The 18,938-nt window shown below is 43.8% G+C and overlaps 1 protein-coding gene across 2 annotated transcripts in view; it reads right to left on the reverse strand.

Annotated features, from left to right (window-relative positions):
* PDE7B (phosphodiesterase 7B) overlaps window positions 1-18,938 on the reverse strand; it is a 1,355,672-nt gene that overhangs the window by 707,743 nt on the left and 628,991 nt on the right. Inside the window, exon 1 of one of the 2 annotated variants that reach the window (XM_069606752.1) lies at window positions 4,368-4,389. The exons of the other annotated variant lie outside the window; for it this stretch is intronic. Coding sequence (XP_069462853.1) covers window positions 4,368-4,374 — 7 coding nt within the window. The 5' untranslated portion in view covers window positions 4,375-4,389. Of the gene's footprint in view, window positions 1-4,367; window positions 4,390-18,938 lie in introns of those variants that run through there. 2 annotated transcript variants of the gene reach the window in all.

Consider the following 18,938-nt stretch of genomic DNA (forward strand, 5'->3'; position numbering starts at 1 on the left):
TCACTTTCCGTAGAAGTGGGCACAAGTGGTGACAAGTTTAGTACGGTTGTGGCACACCTGTGGATGTGGTACAGTACTTTATTGTCTGCTTTATTGTCTGTATTAATCGACGCTGTGTGTTTCAGAAACAATGGCACGAGGAAGGTTGGAGTGAATCATCAGTGTGGCTGCAGTTTTGATGTACCAAGCATGAAGGATGGGACAGTAGTTCTAATTGATCACTACTGGGCCTGTGGGTCCAGAGCTTACATGAAGCTGCCCCAGCATTGGCGAGGGATGTGTTCCATAGTGCTTATTCATGTTCCAGCATTAGTGATTCTCCAGAGCGACTTGAACATTGGAGAATTCCCAAAAGCAGATGCCCATTTGAGAAGGAGGAGATCACTTGAATATCTCAACTGAACAAAGAGGGAGAACATTTTTTTTGCAAAATCAATAGATGCCTTCAATGCTATGCCGTATGAGCATAGGCTATTCAGCAAGACTGCCTTGATCTTCACGACTATTTTCATGCCAGGGATCCAGATGATGGCCAATGCAAAATGGTTACAGATTACCATATGGGAGCTCCTGCAAATGATCAACACTACTATAAAGGTATTCAATGTGATCACAAAGGAATTGAGGGCCATTATTCTGATGATCCTCCAGAACAGATATGTGCTTGATATGATTACAGCAATGGATGGAGGTGTTTGTACCAAAATCAGAGAATCATGTTGCATGTTCATACCTTCTCATGATGACGACAATGGGACCTTGACAGAGGCCATAATGTTGCTAACGAAGTTGCATAACAAGATTGAAGATGAGACAGAAGATATTGCAGATGACAGCTGGTTCGCATCTATCTTCTCGTGGGTTCCACAATGGATGGCAAATATCTTAAAATTCCTGGGAGCAATACTGGTGATGGTGATGTTCGGACTCTGTGTGATCAAGATAATAATCACACAGTGCAAGAAGACAGCAAAGACGGCTGCAGGAATGAAGATCATGATCAATGTCGAATCAGGGTTTGGACCCATGGAATTGACAGATGAAGAAATCAGAAAATATATAGAGGCCAGCATCCAAGCAACCACAGGAAGTATGTGGCACAATGGACTTACTGTAATCCAAATGGACAATGCAGCCACATGACCGGGAGTGGTGACAAACATGTGAAATCAACAGGAACCCTCAAGGGAGTAGTGAAAATCGGGACTTCTAAGAAGCATTTTTTCAAGAAAGAATACCAAGATGTGGAGACTGGTGAAGGATTAGTCGATAAATCAACCAGAGGGTGGAATGTAGAGGAGGAGCCGAATGCCTCTGCAGGAAGTACCGCCACTATTTTGCCTATATGTTGGAAACCGGAAATTGCGACATTAGCACTGCAGTAATGGTACCTATACCGCAAAGAGCCTTTGAGATAAGGTATCCATTGACAAAGCCCTACAGGATGTATCCCCAAAGAGATGACGGTCTCCCGAGAGAGAGAGTCCCGAAGAAGTGTGAAGATGTGAACAAGAGACGCTGGTGATGTCACAAGAGATGATCGTGACGCACTGAGAAGGACGACCAGAGAAGAGAAGGCATAGACCTTATAGAATCTGATGGCGAAGTAAAGAATCGTGAAGACGTTGATGTGCGGAATGAAGATTGCACATGTGAAGAAGCACTGCAGAAAATGCAAGTCGTTTTTATAACTTTACAGATTTTTGTAAGCTCAACCCACGGAGAAAGGAGGAATGATAGCTGTGTGTGTATGTGTACCACAGCTAAGAATAAGCCGAAGCTCAAAGGTGGAACAAAGGAAGACTGCTTGTCTTGGTGTAAAAGGCTAAGAGCACCTAAAACTGGTTATCTGTTCTCAAAGAACAGTAAAACATGAGAAGCAAAATTGTCTCTTGTTAAGTTGTGAAGAGAGAACACCACGAGAGCCAACTTTCTTCATTTAAGACAATTAAATGCTACAAAATGGGCCGATTCATGATCTCTGATCCCCGTGAGCCCAAGATGAAAATAGATGTGGGCATGCAAGCCTGAACCTTGATAAGAACTTGCTCACACTCCCTTATATTCCCAGAAACAAGAAGCAACTACAAGGCCAAGTTCAAATACAATCTGAATGGCAGACAGCATGAGTGATGAGATATGATGGGCTAATTGCGTAGGGAGGTACAGGCAAGGCCACACGCCAGCACCTGGGGTACCAGCTTACGTGCTGCTAGAGAATCGAATGTTCCAGAAGGGTACAAGCATGCCAACCAAGTGTAGAAGGACATATAGTGAAGGGCCTTATAGTTTGATAGCCAATGGTGTGCCATGTAGCTAATAACTGTTGAAGATGACTTGCACTAAGGGAGGGTATGAGTTTCCCACCTGACTATAGAGATCCAATCACAATCTTATCCCATATAGAAAAATTACTTCAATTTTCCCCTTAGTCCTATCACAATCTCACATAGGTTTTTGTAGTTTGCCATTTAGTATGACATCACGTATGATGAGTTTTTGCTATAAAAGTAATGTTTTTTATGCAATGCATTGAGATCATTCTGTGCGACGTCTGTTGATGTCTGTTGTACTCCCTGTTTTAGATAAATTATATGAAAACAGACGTGTTTGTCAACTTGCGGAGTCAGTCTTCTTGTTTGGTGTGAGAGTTATTCTCCATCCCATCCATCGTACATTGTGTTACCTTAATTAAAAGGACCATAAGGGTTCAAATGTTTATCATTTTTTGAATCGATGACTTTCAGGAGGTATTTTATTTTGTGGTGGGTTATACAAACTGCATTTAGCCCATCAGTGTTAGGGAGCAATATCTCGCATTTAGCCCATTTGTGTAAGCGAGTTAAAATCTTGCTTTTGACTCATCTGTTTTAGGGAGCAGTATCTCGCAATTCAGCCCCCCTTGGTTTACTGGGCCTTATCTCACACAGACAGACAGCGGGACACAGAGAAAACATCATCCCTGGAGGAACCCGTGCAGGTGGTAATTGATGCACACCAGAATGTATGACAGGGAAAAGGCTATGGGCCGTATTTAGTCAGCACCATGGGGGTAGGAAAGGTACTGCCTCTAACTAACCCTCATAAAAACTCACCCTGCATACACCTCTCAAACTCTGAACTAAACACAACCACACCTCTACAGCACAACAAACTGCACGCACTTCACAACACCACAATGAAACAAACCACAGATAGTCTCGACAAACCCCACACGTGGCTATCAACTTAAAAACACACGTACGCTCAGTGAGCCGTGTCACCGAACTGAAGCTGCCAACAGCACATCACAGCTATCTTGCTCTTTTTCCCGCTCAATCCTACTAACGTACCTGCCTTCCTCCCTGCTTTACAGATCCGCCAGAGCGCCAAGAGACCACGCAGGTGGCAACAGTGTGTGGTTTAAGAACCTTTAACACAACATAATATAACATATGTTGATGTTTGCATTGCTCTGTCTTCAGCGAAAATTAAAAAAAACATAAGTAAAAAAAAAAACCCTGCTTGAGTTACGTCCCAGCCAAAACCTCTGCAATCTCTGAACGAGGGTCTGCAAGGGTGATGGAAACACTCAGGCCAAACCATGTATGGACTGACCGCTCTCTAGCCCATTAGCAATGTGAACTAGCAGTTTGGGATGGGATGAGGCGACCCTTTTTTTGGTGCTCCCGGCACTTGTTTGCATATGTTTTTCCCTCTTCTGTGATGGTACAGCAGTATGGAAAATTAGTTAATGCAAGACTGCCCAGAAATAATTCCAGTAGTTATGATAGCAATTGAAATTTCGATGAAATTATCATTTTATTTTAAACCTGTTCATATGGCACTGCATATTGCTTTATGGTGCCTAATGCTTGGGCGGTGAGAAGGGTCGAGTGAGCAGCGTGCTCATTTGGTGTGTGTGTTTGTTCCTGTCAGTTGAGTCCCCTGCTGTTCTTGTATTGTGTGTGACCCAGCACTGCATAATTCTTTATTAGGCGCGGCAAAACGTTTCTCCCTGTCCCTCAGATCACTAATTGACAGTCAATTAGTGATCTGAGGGACATTGAGAAAAAATGTTTTGGTACGCTCTTGCCCCTCTGCCAAGGGGACAGGGGCGCAACAAAAAAACTCACAGGGCGCTGGGTGGGTTGTTTGCCAGGGCTGAGGAAGGGGCAAGCCAGATCCCGAGATCCGGCTAGAGATCTGATCCCGGATTTCAGATCCTGCGAAAGAGGCGGCTCATTGGCTGGCGCTGGGTTCTTGTCGCAGTCAATAAAAATATGACCATTATTATGAAAGTGATCAAATACGGGTAAGTGAACTGCAGAGACAATACAGTCTTGCGGCCTGCTTATAATCACAACGTATGGCAAAAATAATTGTACCTTGCATGTTATGTGTCCATCGGCTTCTCTCTCTGCACCCATCTTCTCTGTGTATCACCCTGTTTTGTCTCTGTGGACAAGAGGCATGTTGTTGTTAGAGCCAGCTCAGCTGTTGCTGACAGCAGCAAGAGAAGAGGAAATGCACAGATGTTGTGAAGGACGGGGTGCTTTTTTTTCTTCTTAAAGTGAAATAAGTGCAGCAGCTTATTTAATTGTGCTAACATGTAATCTGGCTCTTTTCAAAATTGTAACATTTACTTTGGCAGTGGTGAATTCCAGAATATATTTTTGTGGTAACAAAAATGTGACATTTATCGTTGTGAACAAATCACAGTATAAAAAAAAACCTAGAATAACCATATACATTATTTTCTGGTAGAAGTTTATCATTCCAAAATGGACAATCTGGCACACTCATGTAATCTTCCAAAATACAGCAATGAGAATGGGGAAGGTGACAAATAGCACAAGCAAGGGTTCCTGGATGCTTTCCATAAACATAAAGAGCTTATTGGTGTAGAGGAGCAGGTGGACGCATTTTCCCTAACTCCTGCCCCTCACCGAAATCATGCTAGAAGAGCAGGAGAAGGGCCCTGCGTGAGACTCAATGTGTTATTCCCATACCTCATCGAGTGTATCAGAGACGATATGCACTCAGACAACCGTATCAAATGTACCCTCAGACTGAAAGTGTGGAAGGATGCCGTATGGAAGCATTGGACATCATGGAACGCTGAGTAAAACCTGACATGGTCAGAGTGATGTTATACAGAAGATATACAAAGCCATGCTGAAACGATATGAAAATACTGAAGATTGATGATGTAAAAGGTGGGTGTGAATAGCTGAGGGGCAACACGCTCGACTTGGAAGCAAGACAATGGGCCTCATTACGAGGTGGGCGGTAAGGGGATAACGGCGCCGTTAATGGTGCCGGCGCCGTTAACCCCTTACAGCCCTATTACGAGGTCTCCTCGTGGGACACGCAAAGGCCGCCTGGTAAAACCAGGGGTCCTTAGAGGGTCCCGCGAGGAGACCAGGGAGCTGGGGATGTACCGGGTCCAGGTTCCCTGAATGGGGAAATACCGGGCCCTCCAAGGTTGGAATGGCCTGGTATTTCCCCATTCAGGGAACCCGGGCCAGGTATGCGGTAAGGGGGTAAGGGGGGTAACCATGCTGCTAATAGCGGCATGGTTACCTTCTAGGTTGTAATGAGGCCCAATGCAGAGCAACACAGGTTCAATCCCTGTGTCCGCGCTTAGAAACCTCTGGGTATAACTAATATTAATAATAATAATAATAATAATAATAATAATAATAATAATAATAACTGAAGCAACAAGAGAAACATGTACGAAACAATAAAGTAATCATGAATGCAAAAGAAGACTAAAGTAACTTGCTGACCAATAAGTGTAAATACACATTAACGCAAGTTAGGAAAGATACATAGAAGCTTGCTATGGAGGAATATATAATGTGGCATGGACAGCCATTATTGGAAAATGAACGCCCGGTCATGTAAATATTCAATTCAACTACCTCAGAAGCTGATCAGGGTTGGAGAGTTAGGAGATGCTGGAAGAACAGCTTTGTGTGCAAAACAAAGAGGAGTCAATGTTGGCTTGGGAGAAAGGAGGCTATTTTTAAGCAATAGCTGTAAAACACAAAGGGAGGCAGACGGATGAGTCATGGACGTTAGACATATTTCTCTAAGATTAAAGAAGTAGAAAACCTTTACAAGAGCCAAGTTTTGGACAATTAAAAGTGTGTAAAGTCTATGCACAGTAGGATGAGTAAGTCTCTAGAGGCCAAGAGGAGAAACGACACTCAGCATAATTAAATCAAATAGCAGTAAATAAGATGCTCAAATGGTTACAGTTGTAATCTCTTCACATGTGACCCAGAAGTCGAAAATAAGGGCTATTCATTAAGTCTCGAATGAAGATGGTGATGTGCTCTCACTCCCTTGAATGTCCTAGAACAGAGAACAGGCTACAAGGTCAACTACAGACGGGAAACGTCGGCTCATGGCTGGACTGGTGAGAGATGATGGACTAATTGGGAAAGAGTAATCTGTTGTGTTCCATGCACATGGGTTTCGGTTTCCTTACATGCTGCTAATCGATTCGAAAGTCCAAGGTTGGGTGAGAATGCCAACTAATCAGTGGGTCTATTGAGCAACCTGTTATAGAACCGGCTATACAATGTTGCATAGACCAATCCGCTGCTATTTTATTCGCTACACTCAGTATTACCCGTATTTAGAGGTAGTTTGAGGGTTGTCTTACAGATAAGAGATAGCCAATAAAGTACTAACCTGTATATTTTCTCTAAGTGGATATGTTCCCCATATCCATTCCTTCCCGCAAATAGGTTTTATGGTTTGCCATGTAGGATGACATCATAGATGAGGCATATTGGGGTATAAGACCCCCGTGTAATGAAGTTTGTGTGTGTGTGCAAGCATCAGTCCGATGTCTGCCAGAGGACCCACCTTTATAAAATTGAGAATGAAGTAGTACTTTGTCATATTCCTTGAGACTGTCCAGTTATTTGGTCTGAGATCTGTTATTGGTTATTCTATTTAGCACAAGAAACGCTTCCAGGTGTTAGAGCCCATTGGGAACATGAGAATGATAAGAGCTCTTCATATCGGACAAATATGTCTGTGATAAACGTGGTGTATGCTTAAATCACTGAGTTCATAATGCACACCCTGCTTGGTGATCATTTTATTTCTCACAGCACTTACCCAAACATCAAAGTGTTTGTAACCACAAGCCATATGTACCCTTTAGACAGCCTCACAATTTCGATGCAATGATAAAATGGCTGTGGCATCTGATATTCTGTTGGTAGATAGAGGGCATCATTGATCCAGAATTTAGAAGAGAAGGGGCTGAAGGGAAGCTGTGTTGTGCTATGGCCAGTCCCCAATACACACACATCCTTAGAGGGCATGATACAAATGGAAAAGGTTACTTTTCACAAACTGACATCTATTAGACCCAACCCCCATGCTCATTCATTTATTTTTGTCATTTGTATAGCACCTTGTACCATAGTTATGGTCCCAAAGCGCTGTTGGTTGAACACCCTCAGAGGGACTGGAGTCCAAATTTGGGAAAATTGGGAGGTGCTATTATGCGCGTGTGTATTTCCGTCATTAAAGTTATGTGAGGGTGGCCAAGACCCTGCTAGTCACCCATCCCCGAATGGTGTGTGGATGGGTGCAGCAGAGGTATACTATGGACTGAACAGGGGTTGGTTGCGTTTGTGGAGATAGGGTTATGTGGGAAGCTACATTTCAATTTGTATTTGTTCAAGGTAGCTTCATTGTTATGGCAGAGGTGTTGTGCAATAGTGCTTGTGTTATATGTGAGTGCAGGGTGTGTGGAGTGAGTCTGTGCCTTCTGCTAAGTTACAAAGGTACGGTGTGCGGGAGGATAAGATTGGTTAGCTGTACAAACAACAATGTCTACATCATGGGTTCCATCTATGTACCTTGCACAAATGGGCTAAATGCAAGATATGGAGCACTAACCCAAATGGGCGAAAAGCGGGTATGCCTACCTTACTCAATTAGGCGGAAAGCAACGCTTGGCTACCTTACACAAATGGGCTAAATATACAAAGCATTGTGGCTAAAAGTATATTATAATTAAATAAATAAATAAAAGCAAGGAAAGGCCCATCTCACCAGCCAAAGATTCCCAAAGGGGATTACAAGAACAACAATACAGACCAAGGGTATTTCCCTACAAGCGGTTGGCAAGGGGGATACTCGAGGATGGGTGGGAGGTTGTATAGCACACTACCAATATGACAGGTTTTCAATCATGCCATTTTGTCACATCCAAGGCACAGTGAACGCTATGCACTCATGAAACCAACTGCACCCTCCCCATCAACCAACCAAATAGCACACTGTAGGGTAAGGGGAGATCTGAAAGATTGTTGCTGTTTATCGATATCAGCTATCAAGTTGCCCTATTGCAATTGAGCTTCTGCACAATACTGTGCATGCTGTGCCATATGTCAAGAAAAACAGACCACACACCCTCACTAAAAAGGTTCTTGTAACAAATCAACTTCCAGGGTACCAGTGGCCCCGGGATGAAATATCGGTTTCTAAACCATCAATCAGCCCCACACCTCTATTACGCCAGAAGGGATCCGAACAGAGTGGAATACAAGCCCGTTATAATCCTCCTTGTCCAATTCTCGTAACATGGATGGAATGGCAGGCTTATCTCCGAAAGGTCGTGGATTGTTGACACAGCTAAAATACAATTATTACCCAATGATAAAAGGGACTGTCCAGTCAAGGTTGTAACAAAAATATCTACTTTATTTATATCACAACAGACAGTTCTAGCAACACTACAAAATACAACCTACCATGTAAAGGAATGCAGAGGACAGACAGTTTCGAAGAAGGATAAGGGATGCACTCAGGATACTGACTGGAGGGTAGTCGGTATGGTTAATAACCACACAGTTTAAGGTTACTTGACTTCAGCACAGAGGGGGCAATGGGTCATAATATGTCTCTAGGGTTCTTCTGGCAAGGACCATGGGGACAGAACCACAATGTACCCTGTGCTATAGGTGTTCTTGGTACTCAACAAGGTTGAGTCAGCTTCAGGGGACTTTGAGGGCGTCTGTGACAAAGTTCAAGATGGGAGTCAGCAGCAGGTGTTAGGCGGCAAGACAATTCGCGAGCGAAGATGGCCGAACAGCTGCAGGCTGGCCTACATGCCGGCTCAGGGGAGGGGGATCATTGTCTCAGTGATGGTCGGTAGTTCTAAAGCACTAGTCGAGATGTGTCAGATGTCTTTAAGCGACTGCGGCTTGACAACGGTCTTTTGCAGCTGGTTGCAGCTCGAGGAACTTGAATGGTTCAAAAATGTCCTTAAAGGGGGATATCGGTAGAAGCTTGTTGAGGCACTTCTCCCAGCTTCTTTAATGGGCTTGTGTCATCCTTTAAGGCGGACAACCCAAGCTGAGGGGTGTTTTGCAGGCAGCTGTCCTGTCCTTTGTTGTAGGTTCAGAGACCTTCTGGTGCTTCCTACCTAGGAAGCTTGCTGCAGAACCTAGCAGGGCACACTGTGCACTGGCTGGGTACCGGTTCTGGAGCTGCTGGTGGGTATGCTGAGTTCTTCATCTCCCTCTGTTCCCTGGGAGATGTTTAGGGTAGGGATCTTGCCTCCCTCTTTTGAAATCCCAGCTTTCCTTCACTGGCAGAAGATGTAAGGCAGACTGTACTTTCAGCCAGGGTCCAAGATTGAGTTCTTCTGTGTTACTTCAAGTGAGGTCTTCAAATGATCTGCCAAAAGAGGGGCTCAGCCCTCTTTTAAAGCCAAGTGGGCCACATTGCTTGCTGTAGGCTAAGTCTACCTTAATGAACCAATCCTTGGGTCCCTACCAACAAGCTCCTGTATGTGTGAGGTCATGATCAAAGTGCTTTCCGACAGGAAAGGTAAAGGGGTGAAAACTTGTAATACTAAGTACCACCAAGCTTTCTGTCTATTTTTGATCAAAGAGTCTCTCTGATTAATGGATCTTTCTGTGGTTCCTGATTAAAGCAGCCAGTCTCCCTTGAACCTACGGCCAGACCAGACTCTCTGGCTCCTGCAAACCACATTCTCGTACCGTATGAATGGGGTCCTCCTACCGGGGTGGGCTACTATAAACACGCAGTCCCAGACTTGACAGTTCATGACACTGAGGGCAGGAGCTGGCTTCAGGCTGACATTTACATATGAAAGGTTGTTGGGGTTTCCTATCTCCTTTGTTAACCTCTGCAGCCAGGTCCCATGTGGGCCTTTTTCAAGTACACTCTATTAGTATGGTAATCGCTGCCACCACCTGGAAGGCCTAACAAAAGAGCAGAGGGGATCCCTGGAGCCTTTGTTAGTTAAAAATGTAACCATGGCAGGGGGAAGGTTGGCCCTCCCCTTTCTGGAGATGACATGGGGTACTCCCGGCTGTCATATCCGAACTAAATATGACAGGGCGGACTGTGCCTGCAGGCTGTGTCCACCCAGAGTACCCGGGTCTATTTGTTTGTCGTGGTGTGAGCATAGGAAAATGTGTGTTGATTAGCCGCACACATTTTCCAGAGGTTGGTCTACCATCATTCCATTTAATAAAACATTTTTAAAAAGCTCAGGAGAGCACACACCCACCGTGCGGATGGTCGGATTCCTCACAGTTGTGCTCTAAACCAAAAAAGCAGCCATACGTGGGAACGGTATGCACTAATTGTGTTTTAGAAATTTCTGAACTTCTCGGATTACAGCACAGATTAGCATGATACCAGGGTCGGACTGGGATAAGAAATAGGCCCGGACACTGAAAAAAAAGTGGCCCACCCCTCGCCTCACAAAAGTGGCCCACCCCTCGCCTCAAAAAAAGTGGCCCTCAAGCCATCATCTGTGAATCGTGTCAATTCACGACTTTACAGAAAATGCTACTTATGGAGCGTTCATGAGTTTCCCACATTACATCACAGCTCATAAAATATCGTAACTTTGCATACAAGAATGGATCACGATATGTATCATTAATATCTGTGTGTATAGATCCATATTGTCAAATTACTGTGAATGCAAGCAATCGTCCAAGGCCAAATGATAATATGTTATTGTATAGCACTTACGCTTAAGCTCTTTTTTATAGAACAAATTTGCATACAATATCACCCAACCTGTGTTGGTACTCATTTATCGACCTAAGAAGGATGAAAGGCTGAGATGGACTTGCTGGGATTCACACCTGCAGATCGAACACACATCGCAGTAGCGAGCGCTCAACCCACTGAGCTATCATATCGGATATAGTAAAATGAGCAATTATTATTTGGTGATACTGACAAAGCCTCACACAGTTTTGCAGCTGTTCAAACTGGTATACATTTCTTACATTTTACAGACAGTTCTCTGCTTAGCTTGTATAAAGATGCTTTTTATATTCTGCAAATTTTGTGGTTACACTTTAACTGTACATACATGCCTATCATTGCCATTTTTTTAATCACTCTTTTAGTATATAGAATCTTATGACTGTAATCTGTTTGTTTTCATTTCTGTATATTGCCCTGTATATCATATTTTATGTCAATCTGCCATGTAACCTAAGTGATGCGCTCAGATGCCCGAGGCCAGGTGCGCTTTATAAATAAAATACAAATACAATTATCTCTTTATTATGGTGAATATTGTGACCAATCAAAACAGAAGAGTCCATTATTCGCTTAAAAGGTTTTCTTAATAACTCAATATAAGACATGTTTAACATTTAAAATTGTGGACATTATGTTGTTCACATAATGCTCAATGCCTTTATGCAAATCGTCAGGATTGGGTTCTATTTAGAGATACTGTGTTGCACAACCTGCCCCCTCCTTCCCAAAGCCCCGCCCCTCCTAAGAAGTCGGTTCCCCCAATAAATGTTTTCCATGTTCAGCTGACTGGGTGCACATCAAGGACACCATACATGAAACCTTACTAACTCACAGCACTAGACGTTTTAAACCACGCGTTCGATTACTATTAACCTTATGCAACCCAAACATTTCCAAGTTGCTTCAAATATGTTGAAACAGGCTGCGGTTGTATCAGACTGTAAAACAGAAAACTATTATATATGCATGTTCTCCTTTAGCAACTTAAAAGTTAAATCTATAACTTCCGTTCCGTTAAATTAACCGTGACATGTCCGCTAGGTTTGTCAGTTTGATTTATAGAAATCCATTCAAATGGCACATCAGATTTTAGTCCTTACTTCCAGCGACACGCTGTGAACAAGCAAGGTCCCTTGCACACCTTACTAACATGGGGCTGCCGCGGCATAGCATCAATCACAGTACCTCTTGGCGCCAGTAGAAACCAATTCTCCAAGGACAGCGCAAAAACATTTTCTTTTTCTTTAATCTCCAAAGGTATCCCGAACTCCAGGGAAGCCTCTTCTCGAGTACGCCTCTTACGCCTGTCACTTCTTCTTTACTGTAAGGTTCCATGTGCGTCGCCACGCAAAGAGCGTTAAGAGGGCCCTTCCTCTAACGAAAGGAACTCCTGCTTGCCTGCAGTCGAAGGATCGCCAATGGTGCCGGGCTGTCCTTGGGTTCCAGCAACGGCAGGCTCCAGTGTAATGCAAAACACTGGGAGGGATCAGGCCGGGCTGAGGCAGCTCCGCCCAGCATTGCCGCTCCCTCCCAGTGTTTTGTAACACTGACTGCTGCTGGCGTCAGGGTGTCGCGGCCGGGCCGCGGCAGTTGGCCGCCGGCCCGCCGCATTTATCAAAGAAAGGTAACACTTCAGTGTTACCTTTCTCTGCATCTGCGGCGGGCTGGCGGCGGCGGGCGCAGGGCTGCAATTGCAAAGGATCTGTAAGTTGCTTACTTACAGATCCTTTGCAACTTGCATCCATCCGTCCGGCGAGGCTGAGGCCATGGGGGCTGGTTCCTGAAGTGTGAAGGCTTCACAATGAAGCCCATGCCTGGGCCGAAACCGGCCCACATGGTCTTCAGGAACCGGCCCCCAGGTCTCTAGCCATGATTTTGCATCGGCCACGGGCCGATGGGCCGACGACCCAATCCGACCCTGCATGATACCCCTTTGTTTTGGCTGAATTGCCCTTCGGGTGAAAGGGTACTCTCTCACTACCTGCATGGTGAGTAAGAGCAACAGTAATGATGTCGCCCGAGATCACATAAATGTACCACATGACTAACAGGACTACAATCGCTACATTGCACTGTGGCACCTTTCATTCACATTCAGCCAGGGGGATGTGGTGTTAAAAGGGGCAAAGGTCATGAACTCCCACCACTAATAGATCAAATCGTTACAATGTAGTCCTTTTGACATAAGTCAACTTGTCACTCACCCTAGGTATAGCCCTTAGCAAGGTTTGGGTGAAAGCTTTTATTTCCAAGGAGCCTTCTTCAAGTGCATTCTTCAGAGGCTGAAAGCCATACAATCCTGTAAACACTATTCTATGCACCTGGCTCGCTCGCTCCCTACATTTGGGGGGTTTGGGCGGTAGGAGGGAGGTAGCAAGGAGAGTCTTGGGAACGTTTTCAAGGGAAAAGATCCTTAGTCCTAGGCCATATTCAACTCTCCCAATACCAGAAAACATCTGCTCTTGCCAGGCTCCAGGGAGTTAGCGGTCGCCCACAACACCTGCCATTTACACTCTTGGCATTGGTTTGCTCATTCCAGGAATGGGCCCTCCAGTTACGCAAACATTGCCATTGAGGTAGGCTGTCCAATGAACTACAATTAGGTCAACAAGGTCCAGGAAGTCAGGAACATTAAATACCTGTCACACAGCAAACAGCTCACAAAGGAAAATATTGTATAGTGTGCCTGTTCATGTATTTTCCCTGACTGTGGCTAGCCCCAAAATGACCAGGGAGTTACAAGCACATACGAGCACAGCTCTTTTCATACTATCCACACATTTTTCGCATTCTGTTCTGCATGCTTGTGGCTGGGTATTGAAATGGGTACTGCCTGCTTCTCATGGGAAAACAAAAAAGTTAGATATGTGCTGCTATTTGACAGGGACGTCGATTCACCAAAATGCCACAGGTAACTGAAGTGACATCACCGACCTGATGACATCACAGGAAGTGACCGTTGACCCAAATGGTATCAGTTCCTCTTTAACCCTGGTGACATTACCGAAAGTGGCTTGCAGGACTAAAAAAAGCAGACAAGAATATTTTAGATACCAAACACATTTTAAAAGGGTGCTGCCTTCATATGCTATGGATGGGGTCATGATATAATAGAGTTAAACCAAATAGTACAACATAGGCTGAGGCACTATTTGTTCCAACATTGGGTTCGCTATTTTATGATTTGAATATATCTTTAAGCAATAATTATGACAAAGCATTGAGCAATTTTGGGGAGTGCTGTGACCGATTCTTGCTGAAATGGACTCAGACAAGCTTACATTGATGGAAAGCCGGTGAAGATGTACAACGAAATGAAAATTGTAAAATTGGGAAAGATAAACAGAGAATGTCTTTGTTTAAACTACAAAGGGATCTCACTATGCACCTGAGGACATATCAGGAGATGCGGTCCACTGTGATGAGATTCCTAGGGCCGAAATATCGTTACATTTAAATGCACTTTCGTCTTAACTTACTAGGCTCCCTGCAAAGGTGGGGTCTCACAGGAGGGATCCCTTGGCAAGCAAGAAATTGTTGGCTCTGTAAAAAGCCTGAGAAGGCAGAAATGCTAAAACATTGGCTGATTGGCTGTAGCGCAACACTAGGGCTGAGCAAAATGTGGTTGGGAAAGTTCATAAGGTGATTAGAGTATTTGAAACAGTGACATCAAGTGGGCTAGTCTCTTGTACGGATATTCTATCTTAATGGCCATTGCTTTAGTGAATAGTTTAACAATGATACACGAAACGTTGGGGGGGAATGTTTTTCTCGATTAGTCCACTATAATGGAGTAGGGAATGGAGTAATTTGTCAGGTAGGGGGAAAATGTAATATTGGGGGTTAGAAAGGGAAGGCCTGATAGGTATGCAGTATATGATAATATATTGTGTTGTGTTGAATGAGTTAATGTCTGTAATGTTTGTTTGAGAATGTTGGGCTGAAGTAATTTATTTCCATTTGAATAAACTAAGAGTTGTGAAGTATATGATTAAAACTACAAACCCCCCAAAAAAGTATGGCCAGTTACTTCCATATTATGCCAATTATAGCTGCATGTCGAGCATTGCCATTATATGAAAAGTAGATCCCCTATATTGCCAGTTGATGCAATAATACAGTATCCAAAAATCTAATAGATGAAAGTCATAGTCAGTGCACAGGAGCATTACTACTTTAATGGTAATGATTTGCTATTTATATAACGTTTTCGTCAAAGCGCTGTACATAGCTCATATTTACATTCGATTATCATCCCAACCGAAATTGGTACTCATTTATCAACCCCAGAAGAATGAAAGGCTGAGTTGGCCATGCCAGGATTTGAACCTGCGACCTGCAGTTTGCACACAGATCACAGCAGCGGGGCTCCACCCGCTGAGGCAGTTTACTGTTTTGCTATTAAATATGCAATGCCACCATAAGAAAGCATGTGAAAACTGGCTGCAAAATGTAGGACAGACCTTATAACAATTATCATGTTTGCTATAGCCTTGATGATGCACAGTAAAAAAATGCCATGCCACAGTAAGCCATACCTAGACTGGCAGCTGCAAAATACCAATCTATCCACATAACAACACTTATCATGCTTACTTTATCATAGCTGTGCAGAAAAATATACAGTGCCACAGTAAGGACTGGCTGCACCCAAATAGCAGTCTAGCCAGGTAAATACGCTTATTACAATTGCTTTATCGGGGTTATGCCCAGTACAAAATGTCAAGCCACAGTAAGAAATGGCTAAACTAGATGGAACAAAATGCTAGACCAGACACGTAATAACACTTATGATGCTTACTTCATTATAGATGCCCCGAAAATAAAGCCATGATGCAGTAAGAAATGGCTAGATGGGCTGCACCCAAATGTCAGTCTAAACAGGTAATAACACTTATCATGCTTCCTTTATCATAGATGCCCTGTCCAAATGTCATGTCACATTAAGACATTACTAGACTTGCTGCCACCTTCCAGACACAACCACCTATCCCTCCAACTCTTCTCCTCCAATCTCCAACTGAGCCCCTTGGTCCAGCATTACCTCCATGTCCCTCTACCTCATCCCAGTACTTGTGTATGAGGGAAGGTGCTTCATAGACAAATACTGGGACGAGGAAGAGTAGGACTAGGTTTAATGAAGATTACAGGTGAGTAATCTAGGTATTGAACCCAAGCACACCATTCACAAGCTCATTTACACTGCACCCATCCACCACTCACTAACACACCCAGCCACCCATACACCATGCACTCACTCAAACACATTACATAATATACATATACATACACACACACCCTTTCATGCACGCACACACATTAAAAAAAACACTTTCTTACCTTTTTCCCAATCCATTGCTGCTCCGAGGAACTCCTCTGCAGGCAGGCCTCTCTCCCATGCTCCATGCACGCAAGGAACCAGCTCTGGTCCCTGTCATGCGCAGAGCAGGGGAGACAAAGCCTTCCATATCCTGTGGGGGTGGGGAGAAAGGGTTCTTTTTGAAGTCAGTCTGACTTCACAAAGAAATTATTCCCTAATGGAAATAATGTCTTTTTGAAGTCAGACTGACTTAAAAAAGACACGAATGTAAAGAGGGCTCTCGTCTGAGAGGTCTCTTTATTTTCGGGTTCTCTCTGCCTCTGCAGACCCCAGGGGTCGAAGAGGCAGAGCTAGGAGTCACACAGGAGTGGCCAGGGGTTGCAATTGCGACCCCTGACGACCCCCAATTGACGTCCTTGCTATTTGATAAACCACTCCCATAGGCATATCTTAGGCCAAAACCTTGTAGTGTAAACATGATATAAATTCCCAAATGGTAATGTGTGGCAGCGATATACCTTGGAACATTTAGCCATATTCTGCATTCTAGTAATGTTGACAAATTTCAGCCAACTTTTGTTATTTTATATCATGCCATCAACTACAATAATTTCTCATAAATATGCAGTAACAGTTCTGTTTTGTCCCACGTTAGATGGAGATGTTCTACTGGTGTTTGTATTTTGGGATTTTGACAGACATTATTTTGCTTTCTCATACAAAATTGAAGTTGCTTTTTTTCAACATAAATCCAAGATTACAAGTAGTGGATTTGAAGACAGGGTGAACGCCCCAAAAAGTAATCTGCAAATGTTCCTGGATCGCCTTTGGGCAAAGGGGGTCAGACAAGCCATTCCTATCAGCCAAAACACCCCTATAGCCTGTTGCCCCCCAACACCTCAGGGCCCTTTTGGCAACATACAGCCCACACGCCAGGGGAGGACTGGCCTACAGGGGGGATCTCTGGAGATTTCCCTGTAGGCCTCTGCATCATGGAATGCTTTTGTGTGGTTACCCATTTTCTTACGAGAAATGGGTCGGGTTGCTCACATTGTGTAATATGGGGCCACTTTCAAAACATTTTCCAGGGCCGTTTTCGGTTTCCAGTCCGCCCGTGCACATGCCTTTCCCAACTCACTTATAATCTTACTAAAATGACGAGCACGGGTATTTCTGATTTATACACGTCAGCGCAACAGGTTCCATATCTTGCCTCCGCCTCTTTACCCCATTCTTGTCAACTCTTCTCTCTCCCTTTCAGGACCTATGACCAAGGGACCAACCAAATGGCCATTCTATGCAAGGCACAGATGCTTTGCATTATGTTAAAGCTACATATGTATCAAAGGGACAGTTCATCCAAAAATTGTATTCTTTTAAAAGATGGGCCATAATAAGAAATATACATAAAACATATATTTTTTAAAGATCATATGTAAACTTTTTGGCAAATGAGCCTCAAAGTGTGCACTATGGGGCATCCATTTTGTGAAATGAATTAGCCTCCCTCTGCTCTTGCGGCAATAATCAAGCAAAAGCCCCCCATGTTGCTTATTATTACCGGAGAGCAGAGGATGCTGGCAGGCTACAGCCTGCCAGTGCTTTATTGATAATTGTAGTTACTTTCTTTTTAAATTTCCAGGGGAAACCTGGAAACTTAAAAAGAAAGTAACTGCATTTATGAACACTACGCTGCCCGCCGATTGCGGCGGGCGGCAGAATATTAATAATTGCAGTTACTTTCTTTTTAAGTTTCCAGGGCTCCTCTGGCCCAGGGGAGCCCTGGAAACTTAAAACAAAAGTACTGGCAATTACTAATATTCAGTGGCCCACGGCATCGGCGGGCGGTGGAATAATTATAACTGCAGTGATTTTCAATTTAAATTTACAGGGCTCTGGAAACTTAAAACTAAAGTACCAGCAATTATGTATATTCCAACACTCGTCGATGCGACGGGCGGCGGAATATTAGTAATTACTTTGACTGTCCTTTGAAGTTTCCAGCGCTCCCCTGGACCATCATTCTTTGCTGCCCGGCAGCAACAAGCAAACGCTCCCAGTAAGAGTTAACATAAGCACAGAAGGCTCATTCATTTCACAAAATGGATGCCGCCTAGTCTTTAAATGTTTGACTTTGTGCCGTTTTTATGTATATTTTTTATTATGGCCGATCTTTTAAAAAAAAACCATTTTTGAGTGAACTACCCCTTTAACAGAAGCCACATCTCCCCGTGTCAATTACCTCATACTGGACCATAAAGCAGACATGGGGGTCATTCCAAATTAAATGTTAATTTCATACAAGGGACCACCCACCTTTTCACATACATGTTTTCACCCTAATCCTGCTCCTCCAACACAATCCACAACCACTATACACGACTATGGGCTAGCCATCTACACATACACACACACCAAGCGTTAATTAACTTTTACACTGAACAAACTTCAGAGACACTGGACCTAACTTCAGACCGAACATACCAGTGTACACAATCCATAAAACCCCAGCCTTACCACACACAAACACTCTGAAACACACACCAACACAACTCCTTCA

This window comes from Ambystoma mexicanum, chromosome 4p (genome assembly GCF_040938575.1).
Source record: "Ambystoma mexicanum isolate Mex_15411 chromosome 4p, UKY_AmexF1_1, whole genome shotgun sequence".
Classification (NCBI taxonomy): Eukaryota; Metazoa; Chordata; class Amphibia; order Caudata; family Ambystomatidae; genus Ambystoma; species Ambystoma mexicanum.